At 43.2% G+C, this 22463-nt stretch overlaps 1 protein-coding gene across 3 annotated transcripts in view; it reads right to left on the bottom strand.

Moving 5' to 3' along the window:
• The window catches only part of KAT2B (lysine acetyltransferase 2B), a 94210-nt gene extending 76352 nt beyond the window's left edge, over positions 1-17858 (bottom strand). Inside the window, exon 1 of one of the 3 annotated variants that reach the window (XM_063452295.1) lies at positions 17400-17856. In XM_063452295.1, the coding sequence (XP_063308365.1) occupies positions 17400-17672 (273 nt within the window). In that variant the 5' untranslated portion in view covers positions 17673-17856. Of the gene's footprint in view, positions 1-17399 lie in introns of all 3 variants that reach the window. The other 2 variants (XM_063452297.1, XM_063452296.1) reach the window with 2 other exon arrangements.
• Positions 17859-22463: the final 4605 nt, after the last annotated feature.

Raw genomic sequence — 22463 nt, forward strand, 5'->3', positions numbered from 1 at the left:
GGATCGGCATAAATTAATGGTGCGATTCAAACATCCCAGTAAGGAATTCCATGATCATATGCAAAGGGGCAGATACGGGATCCACTGACCGTCCCACGCACCAACTAGACCAGATTCGCCAGGCGGATCGGTATGCCACTCGAGTACCTGGTGCCCATGCATTGTCGAGGAGGTCGAGAGTTGATTGCGGAACTCCCGCGATAGTCCAGGGTCCCCTGAAAGGGGCCATGCCATTAGACTTAGAAGGCCGTGATCCACTAACTCGTGCGAGTTGCCATCCGGATCCCTCAGGAGATTCGGGAAGGTTGGTATCAGTCGTGAGTAATCTGCGGTCAACTCCAGTAACAGAGGGAACCAACACCATCAAGCAGCCGTGTCGAGCCAGTTTCGACAGCGTGCGAGCTATCAGATTGAACGGGGGAAAGGCATTCGGCCATTCCTGAAGGAACGCATCAGTCGCCACTGCTGCCGGATCTGGTCTCCAACTGAAAAACTTGGACACTTGCGTGTTGAGACGGGACGCGAAAAGGTCCACTTCGAATGGGCCCCAAATTAGATCCAATCCCTGGAAGGCCGCAGCGTGTAAGTGCCAATATCCAGAGTCTTTCAAGTAGCGTGAGTTCCAATCGGCCGTTGAGTTGTCTAGTCCCGGTATATGTTCCGCCTGCATGGAAATGTTGTTGTGAAGGCAGAACCGGCAGAAGTCTTTTGCCATGAGAGCTAGCATGCGCGATTTCATTCCTCCCAGGTGGTTGATGTAACGCACCGCTGACACGTTGTCCATCCTGAGCATCACGCAACAATTCGCACGTTCTGGTGTAAGGCTGCGAATAGCGAATGCCCCTGTCAATAGTTCCAGGCAATTGATGTGGAGCGTTTGCTCTTGATCTGACCATCTGCCTCCGGTAGACGCGGTACCACAACTTGCACCCCAGCCGTGTAAGCTGGCACGACGTCCGGGATGGATCCGAATATGGCTCTCCCGTTCCAGGCGTCCATGTGTTGCAGCCACCAGGTCAGTTCGTCTCTGGACTCGTCGTCCAGCCTCACTCTCATCTCGTAAGATTGGCGAGAGCCCTTTAATCGTTGAAGGGCCCGATAATGTAGAGGTCCAGGAAATATCGCCTGCATTGAAGCGGCCAAGAGGCCGATCACCCTCGCCAGATGCCGAATAGAGAGGTCGTCTGCACGTAACGTACGTCTGATCTCCTTCTTGATGGCCTTCATCTTGGACTCCGGAAGGAATAGGAACTGCTGGATGGAATCCACTGTAAACCCCGGGAATTCTATCGATTGGGTGGGATCCAACACCGATTTTTCCCAATTGATGAGAAAACCTAGATTCTGGAGTAAGGACGTAGTCCATGAGACATGAACCCATAATTGCTCTTTTGATTGAGCCATCAGTAAGATGTCGTCTAAATATATAATCAGACGCACTCCACGGCTCCGGAGGAAGGACACTAGCGGCTTCATGACCTTGGTGAAGCAACAGGGGGCCGAAGAGAGTCCGAATGGCAGACAAGTAAACTTCCATCGTCTCCCTTTCCAGGTGAACTGGAGGAAATCTCTGTGGTCCGTGGGTATAGGAACCGTAAAATAAGCGTCCTTGAGGTCCAGTTTGGCCAGCCAGTCGGACTCCTGTAGGAGGTCTCGAACACAATGGATGCCTTCCATCTGGAAATGTCGATATTGAAGAAAGGCTTTGAGGGGGCGGAGGTTGATGACTGGACGTACACCTCCTCCTTTCTTCGGGACCAAAAAGAGGTTGCTCGTAAACCACGGTTGAGTAAACGGGACCTCTTGTATTGCACCCTTGGTGCGAAGTTCCATGATCTCCGAGGAGATCAATTTTTCTTGATCTCGAGCGAGTGACAGTTCCCTGGGGACAGAGAGCTGAACAGGCATGGACACAAAGTCTAAATGGTAACCCCGCACTGTTTGGAGAACCCAAGCATCTGTTGTCAAGGCAGCCCACGCCTCGTAAAACTGGGCCAATCTGCCCGCCACCCGCTCTTGCGTATGAGGGAAAAAAGGGGTACTCACCATAAAGGCATCTGCCCGACGAGGCACCTCTCGGATATCGGGAGTTCCAGGGACTCCCTCTGGAGGGGAAGAACGGAGCCGGTCTGGGCTCCTGGAAATTCCTTGAAGGGAAGAAGGAGCCTTTCTGGGCTCGAAACGAACCCCGGAATCCTCGGCCGGGTGGACGGCTCCTGTTGCGTCCGGCCCCTCCAAAAACTCTAGGGGAAAACACCCTCTTCATGTTAGCCTGGGCCTTATCAATGGCGGTGAAAGTTTTCACGTAAGACCCCAAGTCTCTGACAAAAGTATCGCCAAAAGACATCCCCTCAGCCGAGGGACCTGGTTCTGATATGGCCATGGTAGCCAATTTCGGGTAAATTTTTAGCAGGATCGCTTTCCTGCGCTCAGCGGATACGGCCATGTTGGCATTGCCTAGCAGGCAAATGGCACGCTGTACCCAGCCAATCGCCACATCTAGATCAAGCTCCGCCTCACCTGCTTTGGCAGCTTCCAACACTTCATAGGCCTTAGACAGTGGACCAAGAGTGTCCATTATCTTGTCGAGGCCCTTCTTCTGTTTCCAGTAAAAATAGAAAATGAATCCAGGCACTCCAAATGAATTCCAAGAGAAAGGCAATTTATTGGAACCAGCAGCTACAAAGCGACGTTTCAACCCCTAAGGGTCTTTATCAAGCTTGATAAAGACCCTTAGGGGTTGAAACGTCACTTTGTAGCTGCTGGTTCCAATAAATTGCCTTTCTCTTGGAATTCATTTGGAGTGCCTGGATTCATTTTCTATTTTTACTATTATATTTGGTCCATTTGGGTACTGGGACATATCCAGTTTAGCACCCTGGATTCCTTGGCAAGGGGTGGAGTGCACTTCCATCAATTTTCTACATCTTCTGTTTCCAGACCGATTTATTAAGAAATTGTGCAATCTGAGGATCGACCTCGGGCGTCTTACACGCCGATCCTGGGACTGAAGGTCTAGGGAATTCCGCCCGCAGCTTACTGCGACCCTCCTTAGAGAGTGGTGTGCGCATCCTGTGCGCAATATAGCGGGCAATATGCTCGGGTGGTTCCCACTCAGCTGAGCGAGGATGACGCAGGTCGTCCGGATCAAACAGGGGGTTACCCTGCGGATCCAGAAGCACTACGCAGCCGCTCGCCCCCTGGGCAGCAACACCTTTAGCAGGAATAGCGCTCCCAGTACGGGATGCTACGGCAGGGGGAGCTCCCTCCTCCGAGCTGGCCTCATCATAAGAGGCATAATCCATTTCCTCATAGTCATCCTCCTCACTCCGGTCGCTCTCCGACCTTTCCTCACGGATCTAGCCCGTTTCCATAATCTGGCCGTTTTTGCCCGACCAGGGGCTCTTTTGCGCGGTGGTAGCGCGCCATCTGTGACTGCCTCAGGCGAGTCCGTCAGGGCAGGTATAACCTGCGTCATGGAGTGGGAGGAGAGGTGTTTGGCCTTCACCTTGGCCTTACGGGCAACAGGTGAGGCAGGGGTAGGGGCAGGGCCCGCTCCCAGTAGGGTAGGGGTAGCTACCTGGGGCAACAAAAGAGACTGTGCTAGAGTCTGGGAAAAGGAGGAGGACATAGCCCCCATAGCGGAGGCGAGCGCTCTCTGGAGAGAAGACGCCATGGTGGAGTCCAGCAGGGCTTGGAACTCCTCAGACACGGTCTGTTCCTCAGGGACCCCCTGATGAAACTCATCAATGTGGCCCTCAGGGCCATCACCCTTATCCTGCATGATTGCAGGTGAGGAATAAAATTATTGGCAAAAATGACGGGCAATCTGAAATAAAATAGAGACAGAAATATAAGTATTCTGGAGAAAACAAAAGGAAAAGTGGTTAGGGTTTATTAGCCCAAAAAGGGGACAGAACAGAAGGAAGGAACAGGAATGAAAAAATCAATGAAAATGAATGCAAATGAACCAGCATTAAAAGTTCACCTAGCACAGAGCAAATGACACAATACAAAAAAGAAGAAACCTACCCCACAGTGGTGTGTCCAGAGAGAGGAGAGCGGGCACTGGGTGCCTGTAGGAGTGACCCGCCAGAGGAACGAGATCGGGACGAGGAAAGATGGCCGCCGCACGAGGCAGTGAGGTGAGACAGCCGGAGAGAGTGGGGGAAGGGGCGCGCGCGCAGTAGCAGCGCGGCCCGACCTTCACACGCTCGGGAGTCGCCGCCGAGCTAAGCAGAGGCTCACCGGCGTGTGCCCAAAGGGTCTGGTGCAGGGGATTCCCCACGGCCACCCGCAGTCTGCGGTAGGGAGGGGAGAGGGCGGGTGGCGGCACTGCCGCACGCGGCAATAACAGCCCCCAGGGGAGCACACCACAGGGGGAGAAAATGAAACAAACGGACAATATAATACGAAATCAAAGTAAAAGCAGTAGGCTCCTAATAAGTCCAAGGGCTATAACTAGGAGCAAACAAATAATAACACAAGAAAATCAGTATAAAACAATTCAATACTAGGCACAGAGCAGAAAATGTGTACTTAACTGGTCTGAGAGCAGCAAAGAAAGAGGGGGATTGTGGGTGCTTCAAGCATATTATAGTCACTTCCTGTGTTATGTGATCGGTTGCTTGAGCACTGTATTTTTTTGTTAATTTCAGTTATTTATTTATCTATATTTCTTTGCTGCTGAGAGTAATAAAGAAAGAGATATGCATAATAGGAGCCTCCGTGTCTTTAACAAAATCATGTTTATTAGAGGCATGACATTAATTTAAAAAAAAAAAACAACTAAATGTGCTTTAACCCCTTAAGGACCAAACTTCTGGAATAAAAGGGAATCATGACATGTCACACATGTCGTGGGTCCTTAAGGGGTTAAACAAATTCATGTAAAAAATGCTACATCTTACACAAAAAAAACAAAAAAAAAACTGTAGCCAATGTAGTTACGAGAATGGAGTTTAAAAGCACCAGGAAGAAGATGTATGTTATTTTTACAATTCAGAAATAAATTAGTCATACAAGCAGTTCATGTTCCTCTATTTTTTTTCAAAATAAATCGTACGGATGTTTAGTCACTAACAACTTCTGCTCATCAATGAGATATAGCTTATATTTAGAAACACCACCTGCAGATTTTCTGCTGGAAAAACACAGTGACAATTTCATGTTCAGCTACAGTCCATACATGGTCTGCTGGGAACTTCTCTTGTGAAATAACGAGCACGTGATGAAATATAAAGCTTTGTTGGCATTTGCTGCAATGCTTTGCTTGGCAGTAACAATTGCTAAATGTCTACAAAGTCCAATATACCAAGAAAATTATTTAGAGTATTGATTTATTAGCAACATGTAACTGCAAAAGATTTAAAAGGGTGCAATTTGTTTTTAATATTCAGTTGTGTGCCTTATGCTGTTAGCATGAAGTCTGGGAAAGAGGCCAGTAATACTACAAAGGAATCTGATTCTCTCCATGGGCAAAAGCAGGGTGTGTATATAGTAACATTCCGAAAAAAAATAATTGTAAAACCATTAGATTTTATGTAACTTGTTTCTAGATATAATAACAAGACTTTTGTGCTCAGATTTATTTTGGATCTACCCATCTTTTTTTAAGAAAATAAAATTTAAAAAGTGTATTGACTTTAATAGTGGGTTGTTTAGAGCGTAAAACCCAGTGGCATAATTTAAAAAGACACTGTAGGTATCAAAAGAATTTGAGTTTAATGAAGCAGTTTTGTTGTATAGATCATGCCCCTGTACTGTTCAATTCTCTGCCACTTGGAGTTACATCACTTTTGTTTCTGTCGATGCTACAGTAGCCACACTTCCCCCTGGCTGTGACTAACACAGCTTGCATGAAAAATATGGTTTCATTAGATGTTAACTTACTTTAGACGTTTTTTTATCTCCTGTTTTGTGAAATGAACTTTAGTCAAATACAGGAGGCTCTTGTAGGCTCTATAAAGCTATTAACAAGGCAAAAGATAAGACATCCGGAATTAAACAGACTGTGCAATAAGGAAAGAAATTCCAAATTAAACAGACTGTGCAATAAGGAAAGCTTAAACATTAGACGTCTCTTTACAGAAAGTGTTTAGGAAGGCCGTGTCAGTGACTCTGGTCAGTGAGGGGAGGACCTGCATAAACAAAGTGATTTAACTCCTAAAATTTTATGTATTGTGTGTTTTGCATGCCCATGTTGCTTATTACACGTAAGCTGCATATTATTATGTGTTACACAATACTAAAATATCATGGTTTTATGAGAATAAGAGTCAAATGTTGGTAAAACCGTGTTATATTTGGCTTCAGGGGCAGGCAGGTTTCCCAGGTTGTGGGAAAAAGGAAGCATTCAAATCACGATACAGTGGTGTGAAGGAGCATACTGGAAATATTATGTAAGTGGACAGAATGATGAGCACCCTCATATATGATAATAATATTAATATTAATAAAGGAAAAATAGATGAACCAAACACACAGTGATTTACAGGGAGATCCCAAGCACCATAATAAATACCTATGTATCAATATTTTCATTAACCCAGTGGAAGGTTCTTAGGTAAGCAAGGAGTTAACTGTGGGATGCCACCTAAATTACATGTTTTTACAATTCCCATAAAAATACCATGCAATTTAATCTGACACCAAAATCAAAAGATAGACCAGCCTTCTCCAGTCCTAAACAGCAAAAATGTCATTTTTGTATTATTTTTAGTAGAATCTGGCAGCAACATTATAAAATTTGGTAGCAACATTCTATTACTCACAACACGAGTTTGCTCCCATGTATATACACTTCCTTCACTAAGCCTGAGAAAATATGCAGATCGCTTGTGGGATTATTGTTTTACAAAATGGTTTGGCCTTCAAGAGAGATCATGTGCACAATATCAACAAAGCAAATACTCGGTTTTCATTATTGCTACGCTGACACTGGAGATCTTTAGTACAATTTTACTTTAGAAAGTATGTAATAGATAACATGAAGAGTGCACAAAAACACTGTAACAGTTAACACACAACACCTTGTTTAACCCCTTAAGGACACATGACATGTGTGACATGTCATGATTCCCTTTTATTCCAGAAGTTTGGTCCTTAAGGGGTTAAGTACATCGCGCATGCACACACACGATAATACATTAATTAAGGTAAATAGTTCCATAGTTCCTAATGTATCCATTTGCCTACACTAACTTTAAAAAAATACTGCTATCTGTAGATATAGCCTAACTTGCAGCTCAGTAATGGATCTTACAATATAAATAATATATATGTTCCCAGTGTGAATCCTATAAGAGGTTATGAAATGTTCAAAATATAAACTTTCTCATAAGTGAGTGGTTTATTCTGGCAAAAGGTAATGCCTCCAATTCCCACTAACTGTCAAAATATAAAGTAAACAAAGCTAAAAAAATAAATAAAATGAAATATGTTAAACTCTACAATTAATCACTCAAGAAAAAGCAATAAATACTGGAGAAAAAAAGAGATGTGAATTAGTACAAAGGGTTTTCTTCATTTTTCATGATGACATGTACAACTGTGTTACTGGAAACAAATTTGTGTCTATGAACCTCAGGAATTATTTTAGAATGGCGGTAGTAGGGCAAAAGAAGTTTAGATGCAGAATTCTGCTTAATGTTTATTTAGCAAAAAACATAAAAATCGAGCATGCAAAAAAACTGATTATTATAGAGCAAATGCATAAATTTGTCTTTCGCTATTTGGGAGTTACTCGGAAATCTAGATAGTTTAATTCGTTCAAATCGACTTTCCCAAGTGTATTCCAGCGAACTGTGATTGCCTAATATTATTAGAGAACACTTGGATTTTGTTTATGTATTTTTACAAGTTCAAATCCATTAAAAGACACTTCAAACATTTTATACACGTGCAAAATGAAGAAAATATAAAAATTAGGTATTGCAGAATGTTGTACATGCTAATAAAATAGAGGTAGTAAAGTAATAAGAAGAATTCTCAATGATTATTTTAACTGAAAATTCCAACCAACAGTGCTCTGTAGTAGTTATAGGGCAAGAAGTGCCTCCCTTTGTAAGAGGCCAAACTGTTTTAGAACGGTTTGAATTCTTACCTGGGGTCCACTTAGCACCGTCACCTGCCTCCACTACCTCTGCCTGAGAGCTAGAAGTTCCTAAGCCGGGTCTACTGTAAGCTCTGCTGGAGATGGCTCTCCAATTTGCAGGACCTGTCTGATAACCCAGGCAGAAAGTCCAGAGAATTAAATTTGCTAGCACTATATTTAACCCTGTAACTTTCCAAGACACCATAAAACCTGTACATGGGGGGTGCTATTTTACTTGGGAGACTTCGCTGAACACAAATATTAGTGTTTAAAAACAGTAAAATGTATTACAGCGATGATATCATCGGTGAAAGTGAAGTTTTTTGCATTTTTCACACACAAACGGCACTTACACTGACGATATAATTGTTGTGATACGTTTTACGGTTTTGAAACATTAATATTTATGTTCAGCGCAGTCTCCTTAGTATAACAGTATCCCTCATGTACAGGTTTTATAGTGTTTTCAAACGTTACAGAGTCAAATATATCGCTTGTGTTTCAGTTTTTTCACATTGAAATACACCAGATTGGTTACGCTGCTTTTGAGACCGTATGGTAGCCCAGGAATGAGAAAAACCCCCATGATGGAATACCATTTGCAAAAGTCGACAACCCAAGGTATTGCAAATGGGGTATGTCCAGTATTTTTTAGTAGCCACTTAGTCACAAACACTGGCCAAAATTGGCGTTCAAATTAGTTTTTTGCATTTTTCACACACAAATATTAACGCTAACTTTGGCCAGTGTTTGTAACTAAGTGGCTACTAAAAAAGGCTGGACATTTGCAATACCTTGGTTTGTCTACTATTGCAAATTATATGCCATCATGGGGGTAATTCTCATTTATTGCAGTAAAAGCAAACAGTATTATGACATTCACAGTTAAAATGTCATGTAGAACTAAAAAAAATAAAAAAAATCTTATTTTCTCCCATTTTTTTTATATTTTATTCATATTAAATTATGTTTCATATCTACATATTTGATGTTAAATGAAAGCCCTGTTTCCCCTGAATAGAATGATATATAATAAGTGTGGGTGCACTTAATAAGAAAGAGGTAAATTACAGTTGAACAGACATATAGTAAAATTACAAGTTTTGTTTACGTTTTATTTTGATCAAAACGCGTAGATTTGGCTCAGTCCTTAAGGGGTTAAAGTATTCCTTTAATGTTTTTCTAAATGCAAATATTATAATTGTGAATAGAACAATAGAGTTTGTGTTGTGGTGTTCTCCTTTAAATTATTTATGTTCATACTACGCAACATTAATAAAAGATAACACTTTACACTAAAATATAACTAAACATTAATAAATTAGTTACCAGATGTATTGTATTCATGTCTATATATGAATGAAAGGGTCTCTATAGACACCCACACCACTTCATCTCAATAAAGTGATCTTGGTGCACTGTGCTTCTATTTTTAACCCTGCATCTGAAAACAATGTTGTTCTCCAGGAACGGCAATGTTTACATTGCATGGTTAAAAATCCTCTAGTGGCTGTCACATTGACAGCTACTAGAAGCGCTTTCACCGAAATAGTCATTATTTCAATCTGACTGACTCAGTGTGCCGTTTTGCCATGCATGCGCACTAGCCTCCCAATGCTTTCCAATGGGAAAGCAATGGATTGGCTGAGATCATCACGATTGATGATCTCAGCCAAGGAGGAGGGGCTAGCCACAGAGAGAGCACTACAGCAAGGGAGAAAGTAAACTCTCATAATAAACATTATAAACTACAATATTAAAACTCCTGCGAATTGACAGTTATCATTTAACGTAATGAACCTATTTTAAAAAAAAAAATGTAAGTTACTGACTTACTAGCAGTTTTAACATATGCAATATTTTTGTGGTCGCAGAAAAGATGAATAGTAGGTTAATTGTGTAATTATTACGCAACATATCACTTGTTCTGGATATTTAAAGCTCAATATGCCATTATTTAGTAAATTACTGAATTTCCATAAAAGCAAAAACTATAAACTAATCAAACAAAGGATTATAAAACCTCAATAACAATCTGTTTTCTACTTTGTAGACAATAGTATATTGGCATAACCATCTCCTTCTTTGAGCTCTCCGATTAGCGTAATCTAACCATAGCTGGAGGGTGGCTTTCTTTTACTCAATCCCGCTATAGTCAGTGAGTTTTAATAAAGTCCTGATTTTATCTACAACCGTTTTAATCACATATTAAGATTAACCAGAGATGTAAGCCAGGCATTGCCTGCGATTATTTCCTTTCCGATGACATGACAGGAAATGAGTGACTGTCATAATTGCATCCAATCCATCACAGCTATTTAAGCAGCAGCGCAGTAATCCTTGCACTATTGTTAAAATGGGTGAAAATGTAATGCGCTAAGAGAAAGACATTTTAACAAAGATGCAATACATTTAGTTACCATATATTATGCGATCATGAAGCAGCATTAGAGCATTTGCATTTAGATGAGTAAATTTTGTACTATTCTTCCCAGGGTGAAGCAGCCTTTAAATTACTACCACAGTTATTCTACAATTGTTGCCAAGGGATTAGAATTATTACTAAAGATAGCATCATTCAAAGAACGGAACAGCTGCTCTGCTGTATGAAGCCTTGGGCAGCTTTTTGCGAAGTAGTTTTACATATGAAGTACGTTACATCTGATAATCTGTTTTTTATATAGAATTTCTTTTAACGTGAATCAATGCACTCAGTGTACAGTCTCTGATTTTAAACAAATCAGCTACTGATTAACATAAGTTAGTATTATCCAAGTCAATAGTGCTCCTTCAATGAACCTCAGAATGATAAAAACCAAAGTCAAACCAAGAATATAGCCTACAGCCAACGTACTACGCCTGATGCAATAACCAAATGAGCTATCTCAACAGCGGTAAATCTGCGCAGACAGATGTTTATACACACTGAAGCGTTAATGTTATGACTTGGCTTGAATCCACTATGCTACAACCACTTGGAGGTAAGTAGAGTTAAGGAGAGGTAGGGGCAGAGGGAAGAGAGAGTTATGCCTCGTTTCCACTGAGTGGATCGGTTTGGTTCGGTTCGCTATTTTGGGTGTTTCCATTATGAAAGTGGTCCATAGAAGCGAACCGTACCGATCCATTCAGGGCCCTGCTTCAGATGTAGGGCCATAGAAAATGGAACGGTTCGGTTAGGGCAGAGCTACTATACAATCCATTGATTGGTGGACAGGAAGAGCATTTTTTCTAAACCCTGCATGGCCCTGAAAGGTCTGACTTGCAGTGGAAACGCTGACCAGAATAGGCTGGTCCATTATAAACCTTCCAAACTGTACCGACCTGAACCGATCCGCTCAGTGGAAACGAGGCATAAGCTGCCTCCACTCTGATCACATTAGTTCCAATTTGGAACTCATGTGAATCAGTCCAACTAAGCCTGTAAGCACCTGTAATACTAAATTGCTCAGGAGTTTCCCTGACTGAATAGCCTTGTTCAGGCAATGGACAGATTGATTTGCAGAGATACAAACAGCAGTGTAAGAGTAAATAAAATGGTGATCACCCACTTACCTCTGCGCAGGCCCATGTTCATTACTAATCCTTCCGAATAATATGCCTCTGCGCAGGCAACATTGCACTCAACTTAAAAAAAAAAACAACTGTGAACTACCGTGTTTTAAGCCCAAACAATAGCGTGTAAAAAGTTTGCCTGTTTTATTATCTTCTACTTTTCTTAACACGAGACCTGCCTAGTTCATTAGACATACTTATGTAACTAATATAACCTTAAAAAGATGTGCAAGTTCTCAGAGCCACTGCTCTACATGTCTATGTTTCCATATTATTCTCCGCTATTGTGGCGCATGACTATGTTTTGTACTCACCTGCACAACAAAAATAAAGAATTTAAAAAAAACAAAAAGCGGCAGTGTTAGAATAAATAAAAGAGTGATCACCCACTTACCATATTAATAATCCTCATACCTGCACACCTATATGGTGTGATGGATTAGTGGATACCTTCTCCAAACCCCTCTTGGATACTAGCAGGGTTTGTCACTAAAGTAAAAATTTACGGGAATTCAAACTGAATTTGAGATTTACAGCCAGGAAAAAAAATGGAGATACTTTCCAAGTTAAACTTGAAATTCTCACGTTAGTAGGGCTTCAGGAATACTCATTTATTGCATTGTCTTTATTACATTTCTTTTATAAAAGTTTTCTCACTCTGTGCAGACCTGACCGTGCCCAAATATAGCAGATTTCTATGGTTTTGCATACAAAAAGCAAAACGATTTTATTTTCTGAATGTGGCTTTTTCTGTAACAAGAATTTGCATTTCTAGAAAAAAATGAGTATTTTCACCAAAAATTGCCTATATAGAGTGTCTTTCAATTACTGTTAATAACCTCAGCAGAGTATACACGTGTGTATTGGGGTACACAGCATTATAGTAGGTATTGGCAGAAAAAGAAAAAGTTGGACTAGCACACACATCACATTCTGAGCAGCCAACTCCACAGCATACAAAGTATGGATTGACTGGAAAGACAGGAAGTACATGGCTTGGATACTTTACTTTCCCTTGGTTGCATAGCAGCATTTCATCCCTAACTTGCTTGAAAATGTTTTGCTTTAGGACCAACATGTTGTTGCTATGAACCCTGGGTAAATACAATTTTCTAGCCATATATTTCTTAGAGAGAATTTTATTGTCGCAGCATGGTGTTTTGCCACTAATGCACAGTAGCCTCCCAATACCTGACTATGCGGAAGCTTTTGATTGGCTGAGAGCATCGAGACGGATGATCTCAGCTTGGGGGTAGGGAGGGAGCAGAACAGAGACCAGTGCATTATGGGATGTAAGGTAACTAAATATAACCGAAGGGGGGACACCAAAGGGAGGGGAACATTGTATTTTCTTTGTTTGCATATTTTAAATGCATTAAATGCATTAAATGTTGTACTTCCTATTAAGATTCAGGGCGCCCTAAATTTTATTTAAAAAAATAAGTTTTTTGATTACCCTTTTTCAGCTCCGAGACACGCAACTTACAGCCAATTATGACGTCTTCCTTAAGGCTGAATCTGCTTCGTCTTCTTGTCCAATCCAGTGATTCTCGTAGGGAAGCATTGGGAATGAGAAGTGCCTAAGGCTTTACTGTTTTTTTCCCCTATTTAGGTTCATGGCCCCCCTAAATTTAACGTTAAAACAATATATGTTTTTTTTTTTTCATTTTAGTGGTGTTAGTGTGGGTGTGGCCACAGGTGGAGCTGTTCTGGGAAGTTTTAGGTAACTAGAAAAGAGGGAAATTGAGATTTGGCCCTAAAATAGGGACTGTCCCTCTTAAATAGGGACACGTGGAATGTATGCAATATTATCAGCATTACTATAAAGCCATGCAGTCATGCCTTTTCTGAAATCACAGACCACATAGATTATATCGATGTTGGAATACAATACAAACTATGGGTTTTATGGCTGAATGAGGGCTGTATGACTGTTGTGTGACAGCAGTTTAAGCTTAATTGGCACACTGAGGGTTTACTGCCTCAAAGTCAAACTTTTTGCAATAGAGGGTAATCCAGTTCAATCTTGAATATTGTCAAAATAGACATGCAATGTGACTTTCCCATCTCCTAGCTTCCCAATATCACAACTCTCGATAGACCATCAGAAGGGCTAAAGGAGGAGAACCTTGCTCCAATGTGTGATAGTGTGATAACAGTAGGGTATTACATATTAATGCAGAGTAGACAAATGTATCAGTAGTGCATGTTCATGAGGTGTGAAATTTCCACATTATTGGTGCAAACTCCATAGCGGACTGCGCGGAAACAAAAAACAAATTTAAGTTCAGTCCAAAATAGTTAAGATGGTTTTATAGCCACTTGGAGTTTTTATCCAGCATTTTCTGCATTAACTTTGCAAATGTAGTTTTCAATATGCCATAACTCACTATTCAAAGCATACAACACCAGATATTATTATTACAATCCTACATTTCAGAAGAAGTAACAACTGCCACAAACAGATTTTCAGATTACCATAGTTGTCTTTCATTAAACGAATGTATTAATTTCTTACTCTTTGTTAGAACTGCTGTGCTTTTTTTTATTAGATAATATTATATCCACTTTAACTGGTATTGTTTCTCTGATGTCAGTATTGTATCACTCAATTCTGTAGACAGTAGTATTCTGTATATGTTCTTTGTTGTGTATGTGTCAGAAATTACGTTCTTAAAGGGACACCATAGTCACCAGAACTACAGCTTAATGTAGTTGTTCTGGTGAGTATAATAGCTCCCTTCAGGCATTTTCATGTAAACACTATAGGGTCACTGTCTTTTCAGAAAAAAAATGCAGTGTTTACATTGCCCCTAGGGACACCTCCAAGTGGCCACATCTCAGATGGCCACTGGAGGGGCTTCCTGGCTCAGTGCTGCACAGTAGGCAGCCCTGTCGTTCAGCGTCCCCACGCTCTGCATGGAGACGCTGAAATTTCCCTATAGAGATGCACTGATTCAGTGCATCTTTATGAGGAGGTGTCCTGATTGGCCAAAATGGCATTTGGCCCCGCCCCGTGCCAATTTTAGCCAATCTAATGCTTTCCCTATGGGAAAGCATTAGATTGGCTAAATATTGGCCATTTTGATGATGTCACAAAGGGGGCAGAGCAAGAGCTGGCGGACCCACACGGCGCTGGAAATAAGGTGAGTTTTAAACTTTTATAGGGGGGCGAAGGAGGGGCAAGCCACCTAGATGGTGGGTTTAGCACTATAGGGTCAGGAATACATGTTTGTGTTCCTGACCCTATAGTGATCCTTTAAATTAGAATGTTTTATTCACTTACAGTGTTAGCATTATTCTACCACAAACTTAACAGGACACTATAGTCACCAGAACCATTACAGCTTAATTTAGTGGTTCTGGTGTTTATAACTTTCCCCTGCAGGCTGAGCAATGCTGCCTAGTGATGCCTATAGTGGCAGTCACTTAGACAGTGAGGCACCTACGTTCGCTCCCCGTAGAGATGCATTGATTCAACGTGTCTCTATGAGAACATGCTGATTGGCGCAGCACAACATTTTGCCGCACATGGCTGAGATCGTCAAGACCTCCGCCATGAAGGCAGTGCCGCGCCAACCAGCATGTCCTCATAGAGACATGGCAGTGGAGAAAAGGTATGTTTAAAACCTTTTTACTCCATTCCGACGGGGGGCAGTCACCTGAACATGTACTTCAGCACAATACAGGTTTGTCTTCCTAACACTTTAATGTGTTCTTTTAACCACGATGCCATATCAGCATAATTATTGGGATATCGTCATAATTTGTTTATGATGCTTTGGTAACACAAAATCTTTTTAGTATCACGATAATGTTATGAGAGCAGTGTTGTCAACAGGTTGGAGCTTCCTGTAATAGAAATGCTGTCTGTATCGGCTAGATATAAATTCTAGCTGTAGTATAAAAAAATACTTTTAAGTCTCACTGACAAGTACAAACTGGTGCAGTAGTTTGCTTTATCAATAGTATCATATTACCACAGTGTCAGATTGCAATATTAACTTGTTCTGTCAGTGAAGGGTTGTAGTGAGGATGTGTCAAGTGTCAAAACATTGTTTATCCACAGCATGCTTTGATGCCATTGCAATGTTATTATTATTGCAAGGGAAACACTCAGTGGGAGCTTGGGGAGTGATATAACTTTAAAATACTGCTACAGAAGCAGTATTAATTAACTGCACTCCCAGGTTGCAGTATTGCAGTGGGTGAGGTGTGAGTGTCTAAAAATAATTCTGTGGTTTCTAACTTTTTGTTTGCTTCACACTCAGGGCAATAAACATAATTAAAAAAACTATTCATTTATATAACTTTTCCATTTTCACACAGCTTGCACAATCCTTTGCAGGTAATGGTTTCACACTTATCCCACTTCCCCACCACTAGCAGTGTCAGTTATGCTAAAGATGCAATATCACAAAGGATCATTTCATCGTGACACCATAGAGTAACCAAGAGAGCAGAGTTATTACAGGTCATTAACAGTGACATCATAGGTGTGTAACATTGTATCTGTAGTATTACCAGAGGATACTGCCATTTGAATCACTCAAGGATCAATGAGAGCTTACATTTGGAACTACAAAGGCTTTGGACAACATTTTCCAGATGTGAAGCCAGAAATTATAGCCCACAACAAATCGAGAGCTAAAAGTTTTGTCCCCAGCAGCTCTCCCGCCTGGCAGCACCGTGTCCCTGTGTGGTGTTGCTGAGTCAGTGTTGCTGCACAGAATGTTGTTGTTGCTGTTTCAGCATTTTATTATTAGTCTCTTGTTGTTGATATCCTTCACGCATGTGAACTTTGTCAGCAAAAATGTTACACTAGTATACATACTGTGCAAAACAGTATCAGCTGGACTGCTAGGGCACCACATAGTGAACTAATACAGTGCCAGTCCTGGCACACGATGGGCGTGAGGACACGATGCCAGTATGTTGGTTTGTTTTCATTCCTGGGTGGCTGCAACCCAGTGTTATCTCTGTATAGTGTGTAACCTAGTCTTAATAGGTATCTCTGTACAGTGTGAGTCCACAGGGGGAATCTGTGTATGGTGAGTGTCAGGGCAGTGGTTATAGTGTATTGTGAGTGTCAGTGCAGTGGTTATAGTGTACAGGGATTGTCAGTGGTTATAGTGTATTGTGAGTGCCAGTGGTTATAGTGTTTTGTGAGTGCCAGTGCAGTGGTTATAGTGAACAGTGAGTGTCAGTGGTTATAGTGTATAGTGAGAGTCAGTGGTTATAGTGTACAGTGAGTGTCAGTGGTTATAGTGTACAGTGAACGTCAGTGGTTATAGTGTACAGTGAGTGTCAGTGCAGTGGCTATAGTGTACAGTAAGTGCAGTGGTTATAGTGTATAGTAAGTGCAGTGGCTATAGTGTACAGTGAGTGTCAGTGCAGTGGTTATAGTGTACAGTGACTGTCAGTGGTTATAGTGTATAGTGAGTGTCAGTGCAGTGGTTATAGTGTGCAGTGACTGTCAGTGGTTATAATGTACAGTGAGTGCCAGTGCAGTGGTTATAGTGTACAGTGAGTGTCAGTGGTTATAGTGTACAGTGAGAGTCAGTGGTTATAGTGTACAGTGACTGTCAGTGGTTATAGTGTATAGTGAGTGTCAGTGCATTGGTTATAGTGTACAGTGACTGTCAGTGGTTATAGTGTACAGTGACTGTCAGTGGTTATAGTGTATAGTGAGTGTCAGTGCAGTGGTTATAGTGTACAGTGACTGTCAGTGGTTATAGTGACTCCCCCTTACCTTGCACGCTGAGTACACTCCGAGTTTCTCCAGTTTCTTAGCCCGGGGAGCGGAGCGGAGCTGTCCCTTCTTGGCGGCGATCCTGAGCGGTACAGCCGCAGGTCCCCCTCCCCCGGCCGGGCTATCAGCTCCTCGGGCTGCCGCTCCCCCGCCGGCTGAGACCGTGACACCCGGGGATCCCTGGGGGGCACCGGCCGCACTCCCCACCGCGCTCCCTCCGCCGCCAGCTCGCCCTCCGCCCGCTATGGCTCCCTCTGACATTGCAGCAGCCATGGAGCCAGCCCGGGAAGGAGGATTTGCCCCCTCTCCCTCCTCCCGGTGCAAAGATCCCTGGACGAGGTGACGAGATCTACAGCCGCTCCCCCAGCGGGGAGGCAGCAGGAGCAGCACATCACCGCCTCCTCCTCTCTCGCTCTCTCTGTCACTCTCCTCCCTCTCTGTCTGTCACTCTCCTCCTCCCTCTCTGTCACTCTCCTCCCTCTCTCTGTCACTCTCCTCCTCCCTCCCTCTCTCTCTGTCACTCTCCTCCCTCTCTGTCTGTCACTCTCCTCCTCCCTCTCTCGGTCACTCTCCTCCCTCTCTCTCTGTCACTCTCCTCCTCCCTCTCTGTCACTCTCCTCCCTCTCTCTCTGTCACTCTCCTCCCTCTCTCTCTCCTCCCTCTCTCTCCTCCTTTCCCTTTCTCTCTGTCACTCTCCTCCCTCTCTGTCTGTCACTCTCCTCCTCCTCCCTCTCAGTCACTCTCCTCCTCCCTCTTTCTCTTGTCACTCTCCTCTCTCTCTCTGTCACTCCCCTCCTCCCTCCATGTCTGTCACTCTTCTCCTCCCTTTCTCTCTGTCACTCTCATCCTCCCTTTCTCTCTGTCACTCTCCTTCTCTCTCTGTCACTCTCCTCCTCTGTCTCCCTGTCACTCCCCTCCTCCCTCCATGTCTGTCACTCTCCTCCTCCCTGTCTCCTACTCTTCCCAGAGTGTCACTCTCTCCTCCTCCCTATCTTCTCTTCCTCCTCTCTGACTGTCACTTTCCTCCTCCCTGACAGTTACTTTCCTCCTCCTCTCTTTCACTCTCCTCCCTCACTCACTTTGTCACTCCCCTCTGTCCCTCTCTCTCACTGTCACTGTTACTCTCGTCCTCCTTTCTCGCTCTGTCACTGTCACTCTCCTCCTTTCTATGTCACTATCTCTCTCTCTCTCTCTCTCTCTCTCTCTCTCTCTCACTGTACCCCTCCTGTTCTCAAGTCCTCCCTGGGCTTACTGGCTGTGCATCTCCCTCCTTCTGTTATCATATTATTTTCCTGTAAGGAGTTGCTACTGTTTGATAAACTTCTCCCTCCCCCCCAAACAGCCTATTGTTTAAAGTTACAGAATTGTGTTTAAACTATTCTGGAAAACAAAAAAAAAGTTAATAGACTTTCAATGAAAAAAAAAAGAAACAATATTAACCTTAACAATGTGACATCCAGACAGTTAGCCATGTCATGTACTATAAATATAAAAAAAATGACAAAGAAAAAAAATAAAACCACAAATTATATTTACAGTGAGGGAAAAAAGTATTTAATCCCCTGTTGATTTTGAACGTTTGCCCACTGACACTGACGTTTGCCCACTTATAAATTGATTTGCATGTCAATGAGTGAAAAAGGAATTTGACCCCTTCCACTTAGTACTTGGCGGCAAAACCCTTTTTGGAAATCACAGAGGTCAGACCTTTCTTGTAGTTGGCCACCATGTTTGCACATATCTCAGGAGTCATTTTGTCCCACTCCTCTTTGCAGATCTTCTCCAAATCATTAAAGGACCACTATAGTGCCAGGAAAACAAACTCGTTTTCCTGGCACTAAAGGGTCTTTGGGTCGCCCCCACCCTCAGGGTCCCACTCCCGCCGGGCTGGAGTGGGAGGAAGGGGTTAAATGCTTACCTTTCTCCAGCGCCGGGCTCCCTCGGCGCTGGGGACTCTCCTCCCTCTTCCGACGTCATCCGCCGAATGCGCATGCACAGCAAGAGCCGTGCACGCATTCAATCAGTCCATAGGAAAGCATTTCTCAATGCTTTCCTATGGACGTCCTGTGTCTTCTCACTGTGTTTTTCACAGTGAAAAGCACGGAAGTGCCTCTAGCAGCTGTCAATGAGACAGGAACTAGAGCAGGGATAGGCAACCTTTGGCACTCCAGATGTTTTGGACTACACCTCCCATGATGCTTTGCCAGCATTATGGGTGTAAGAGCCTTATGGGGGATGTAGTCCACAACACCTAAAGTGTTGAAGGTTGCCTATCCCTGCACTAGAGGCTGTATTAACCCTATTGTAAACATAGCAGTTTCTTTGTTGAGCTCATTTGCATACGCCCAGAATTTCTTGCAGTGGTTAGAGCACTGTTAAAGTGAGATTTCTGTGGGAAAAGCAAGTCTTATGGCTTGCCTGGTGTGTGTATTTGTGTTTAGCAATGTATTAACTATCCACCTTGTTAAAGAAAAATCTTTAAAGGAACACTATAGTCACCTAAATTACATTAGCTAAATAAAGCAGTTTTAGTGTATAAATCATTCCCCTACAATTTCACTGCTCAATTCACTGTCATTTAGGAGTTAAATCACTTTGTTTCTGTTTATGCAGCCCTAGCCACACCTCCCCTGGCTATGATTGACAGAGCCTGCATGAAAAAATAAATGGTTTCACTTTCAAACAGATGTAATTTACCTTAAATAATTGTATCTCAATCTCTAAATTGAACTTTAATCACATACAGGAGGCTCTTGCAGGGTCTAGCAAGCTATTAACATAGCAGGGGATAAGAAAATCTTAATTAAACAGAACTTGCAATAAAGAAAGCCTAAATAGGGCTTTCTTCACAGGAACTGTTTATGGAATGCTGTGCAAGTCACATGCAGGGAGGTGTGACTAGGGTTCATAAACAAAGGGATTTAACTCCTAAATGGCAGAGGATTGAGCAGTGAGGCTGCAGGGGCATGTTCTACACACCAAAACTGCTTCATTAAGCTAAAGTTGTTCAGGTGACTATAGTGTCCCTTTAAATTATTTCTGATCTTTGACCTCCTTCTAAGTGTAGAGGTCAGTGGGAAAAAAGATCAAAGCACTCTGGAATTTATGTCCCATCAAATTGAAAGCAAAAAGGTTCCATTCCCAATGGACTATGAATCTCTTGTGCTTTCAGGACAGGCTGACCATCTGTTCTCTGGGCGGTCCCACCCCTTCTCCAGAAAAGACAGGCCTTTGGGCATTGATGGCACTGCAAGTTGAATCACTGGCATGCTCCCTCTAGGCCCGCCTACACAGTCCCATTGTCTTACCTTCCAATGCTGAGAGGCAGGGCCGCCATCAGGGGGTGACAACTATGAGGGTTGTCGCGGTTCTAGGGGGCCCAGTCTGCACTGGTAATCCTCTGCGTGTCCGGGCCCCCCGCCCTCCAATGTGCAGATATATATATAGCGAGTACCGCTATATATATGCCCCTGCGGGCCCTGCTGACTTCCAAGTGGGGCCCAGGATATACTGACCTCCCTCTCCGACACTCTAGCAAGCTGCGGTTGTAAAGCGTTGCCGCGGGTTGCCGTGACAACGCTCGCGGTACGCAATGCATGCCAGGCTCGCTACAGAAGTAGAGCCCGGAGAGGAAAGATGCAGACTGCTGGCTTCTCTTTGCTGGCCTAAGCAGCCCAGCTGAGCCACCGGACCACCAGGGGATTCAGTGTCCCCCCTCCCTGACTACAGGTAAGAGGCAGGGAGGGGGAATACATTTTTTTTTAAAATTTGAATAAAAATTCAACAGCAAAAAAATACCCACTAGCACACACCCACACACCATCAAACAGACAAAATGCATTCACGACACACACACACACCCACACACCATCAAACAGACAAAATGCATTCACGACACACACACACACACACACACCATCAAACAGAAAAAATACATCCACTACACCAAGCATGTCAAACTCAAAGTCTAGCAAGGGCCAAATAAACAAGGTTTAAGTTTATGTGGGCCGCAAAAAGATACAGAAAACAAACCTTAACTTTTCATAAAAACTTAGGTTTATTTTGAAAACTACAGAATAACCCCTCCCCCCCAGCATCCCCCTCTACTAAACCACAGCACCCCCCATATACTAAATCCCTGCACCCCCCTCTAACCAATGACGTCATATCCTAGCTCTCGGCATCACTACAGGTGGCGCGCGCGAGGGAGTAGTGAGGAGCAGGAACACTGAGCTCCCTCGCTGCATCCACTGTCCCCTCCTCCCCGGCCGGGTAAATTATAGCAGAGTAGGCACCTGCAATGTGGGGAAAGCTTGGAACACTAGGCAATTAGGCAAATCTTGCACATGCTTGCACTACACAAACACACAAACTGCATCCACCACACACACACACATCATCAAACAGACAAAATGCATCCACTACACAAACACAAAAACTGCATCCACCACACACACACACACATCATCAAACAGACAAAATGCATCCACTACACACACAGCATCCACCATATAAACACACAAACTGCATCCACCACACATCATCAAACAGATAAAATGCATCCACTACACAAACACACAAACTGCATCACCACATAAACACACACAGCATCCACTACACAAACACACACAATCCACTACACATTTACACACACACACTGCATCCACTACACAAACACATCATCCATTACACACACATATCATCCACTACACACATACAGCATCTAATACACAAACACACACACAGCATCCACTACACACACACATCATCCACTACACAAACACACACACACACAGCATTCACTACACACACTCTGCATTCACTATACACACACTACATCCACTACACACAGGGACGTTTTAGCTGCAAGGCTAACAAGGCATTTGCCTTGGGCGGCATTTTCCAGGTGGCGGCAAAAAACGCCGCCCCCAAATGCCCAGGGCAAATGCCTTGTTAGCCTTGCGGCTAACCGACATGCTGGGCGGGTGGCGCCGGGGCCGCAACACCAGGGCTCGAGTCCTGCAGGAACGCACAGGAACGCGTTTGAACGGCGTTCCTGCACTT

The sequence above is a fragment of the Pelobates fuscus genome, chromosome 4, assembly GCF_036172605.1.
Source record: "Pelobates fuscus isolate aPelFus1 chromosome 4, aPelFus1.pri, whole genome shotgun sequence".
NCBI lineage: Eukaryota > Metazoa > Chordata > Amphibia > Anura > Pelobatidae > Pelobates > Pelobates fuscus.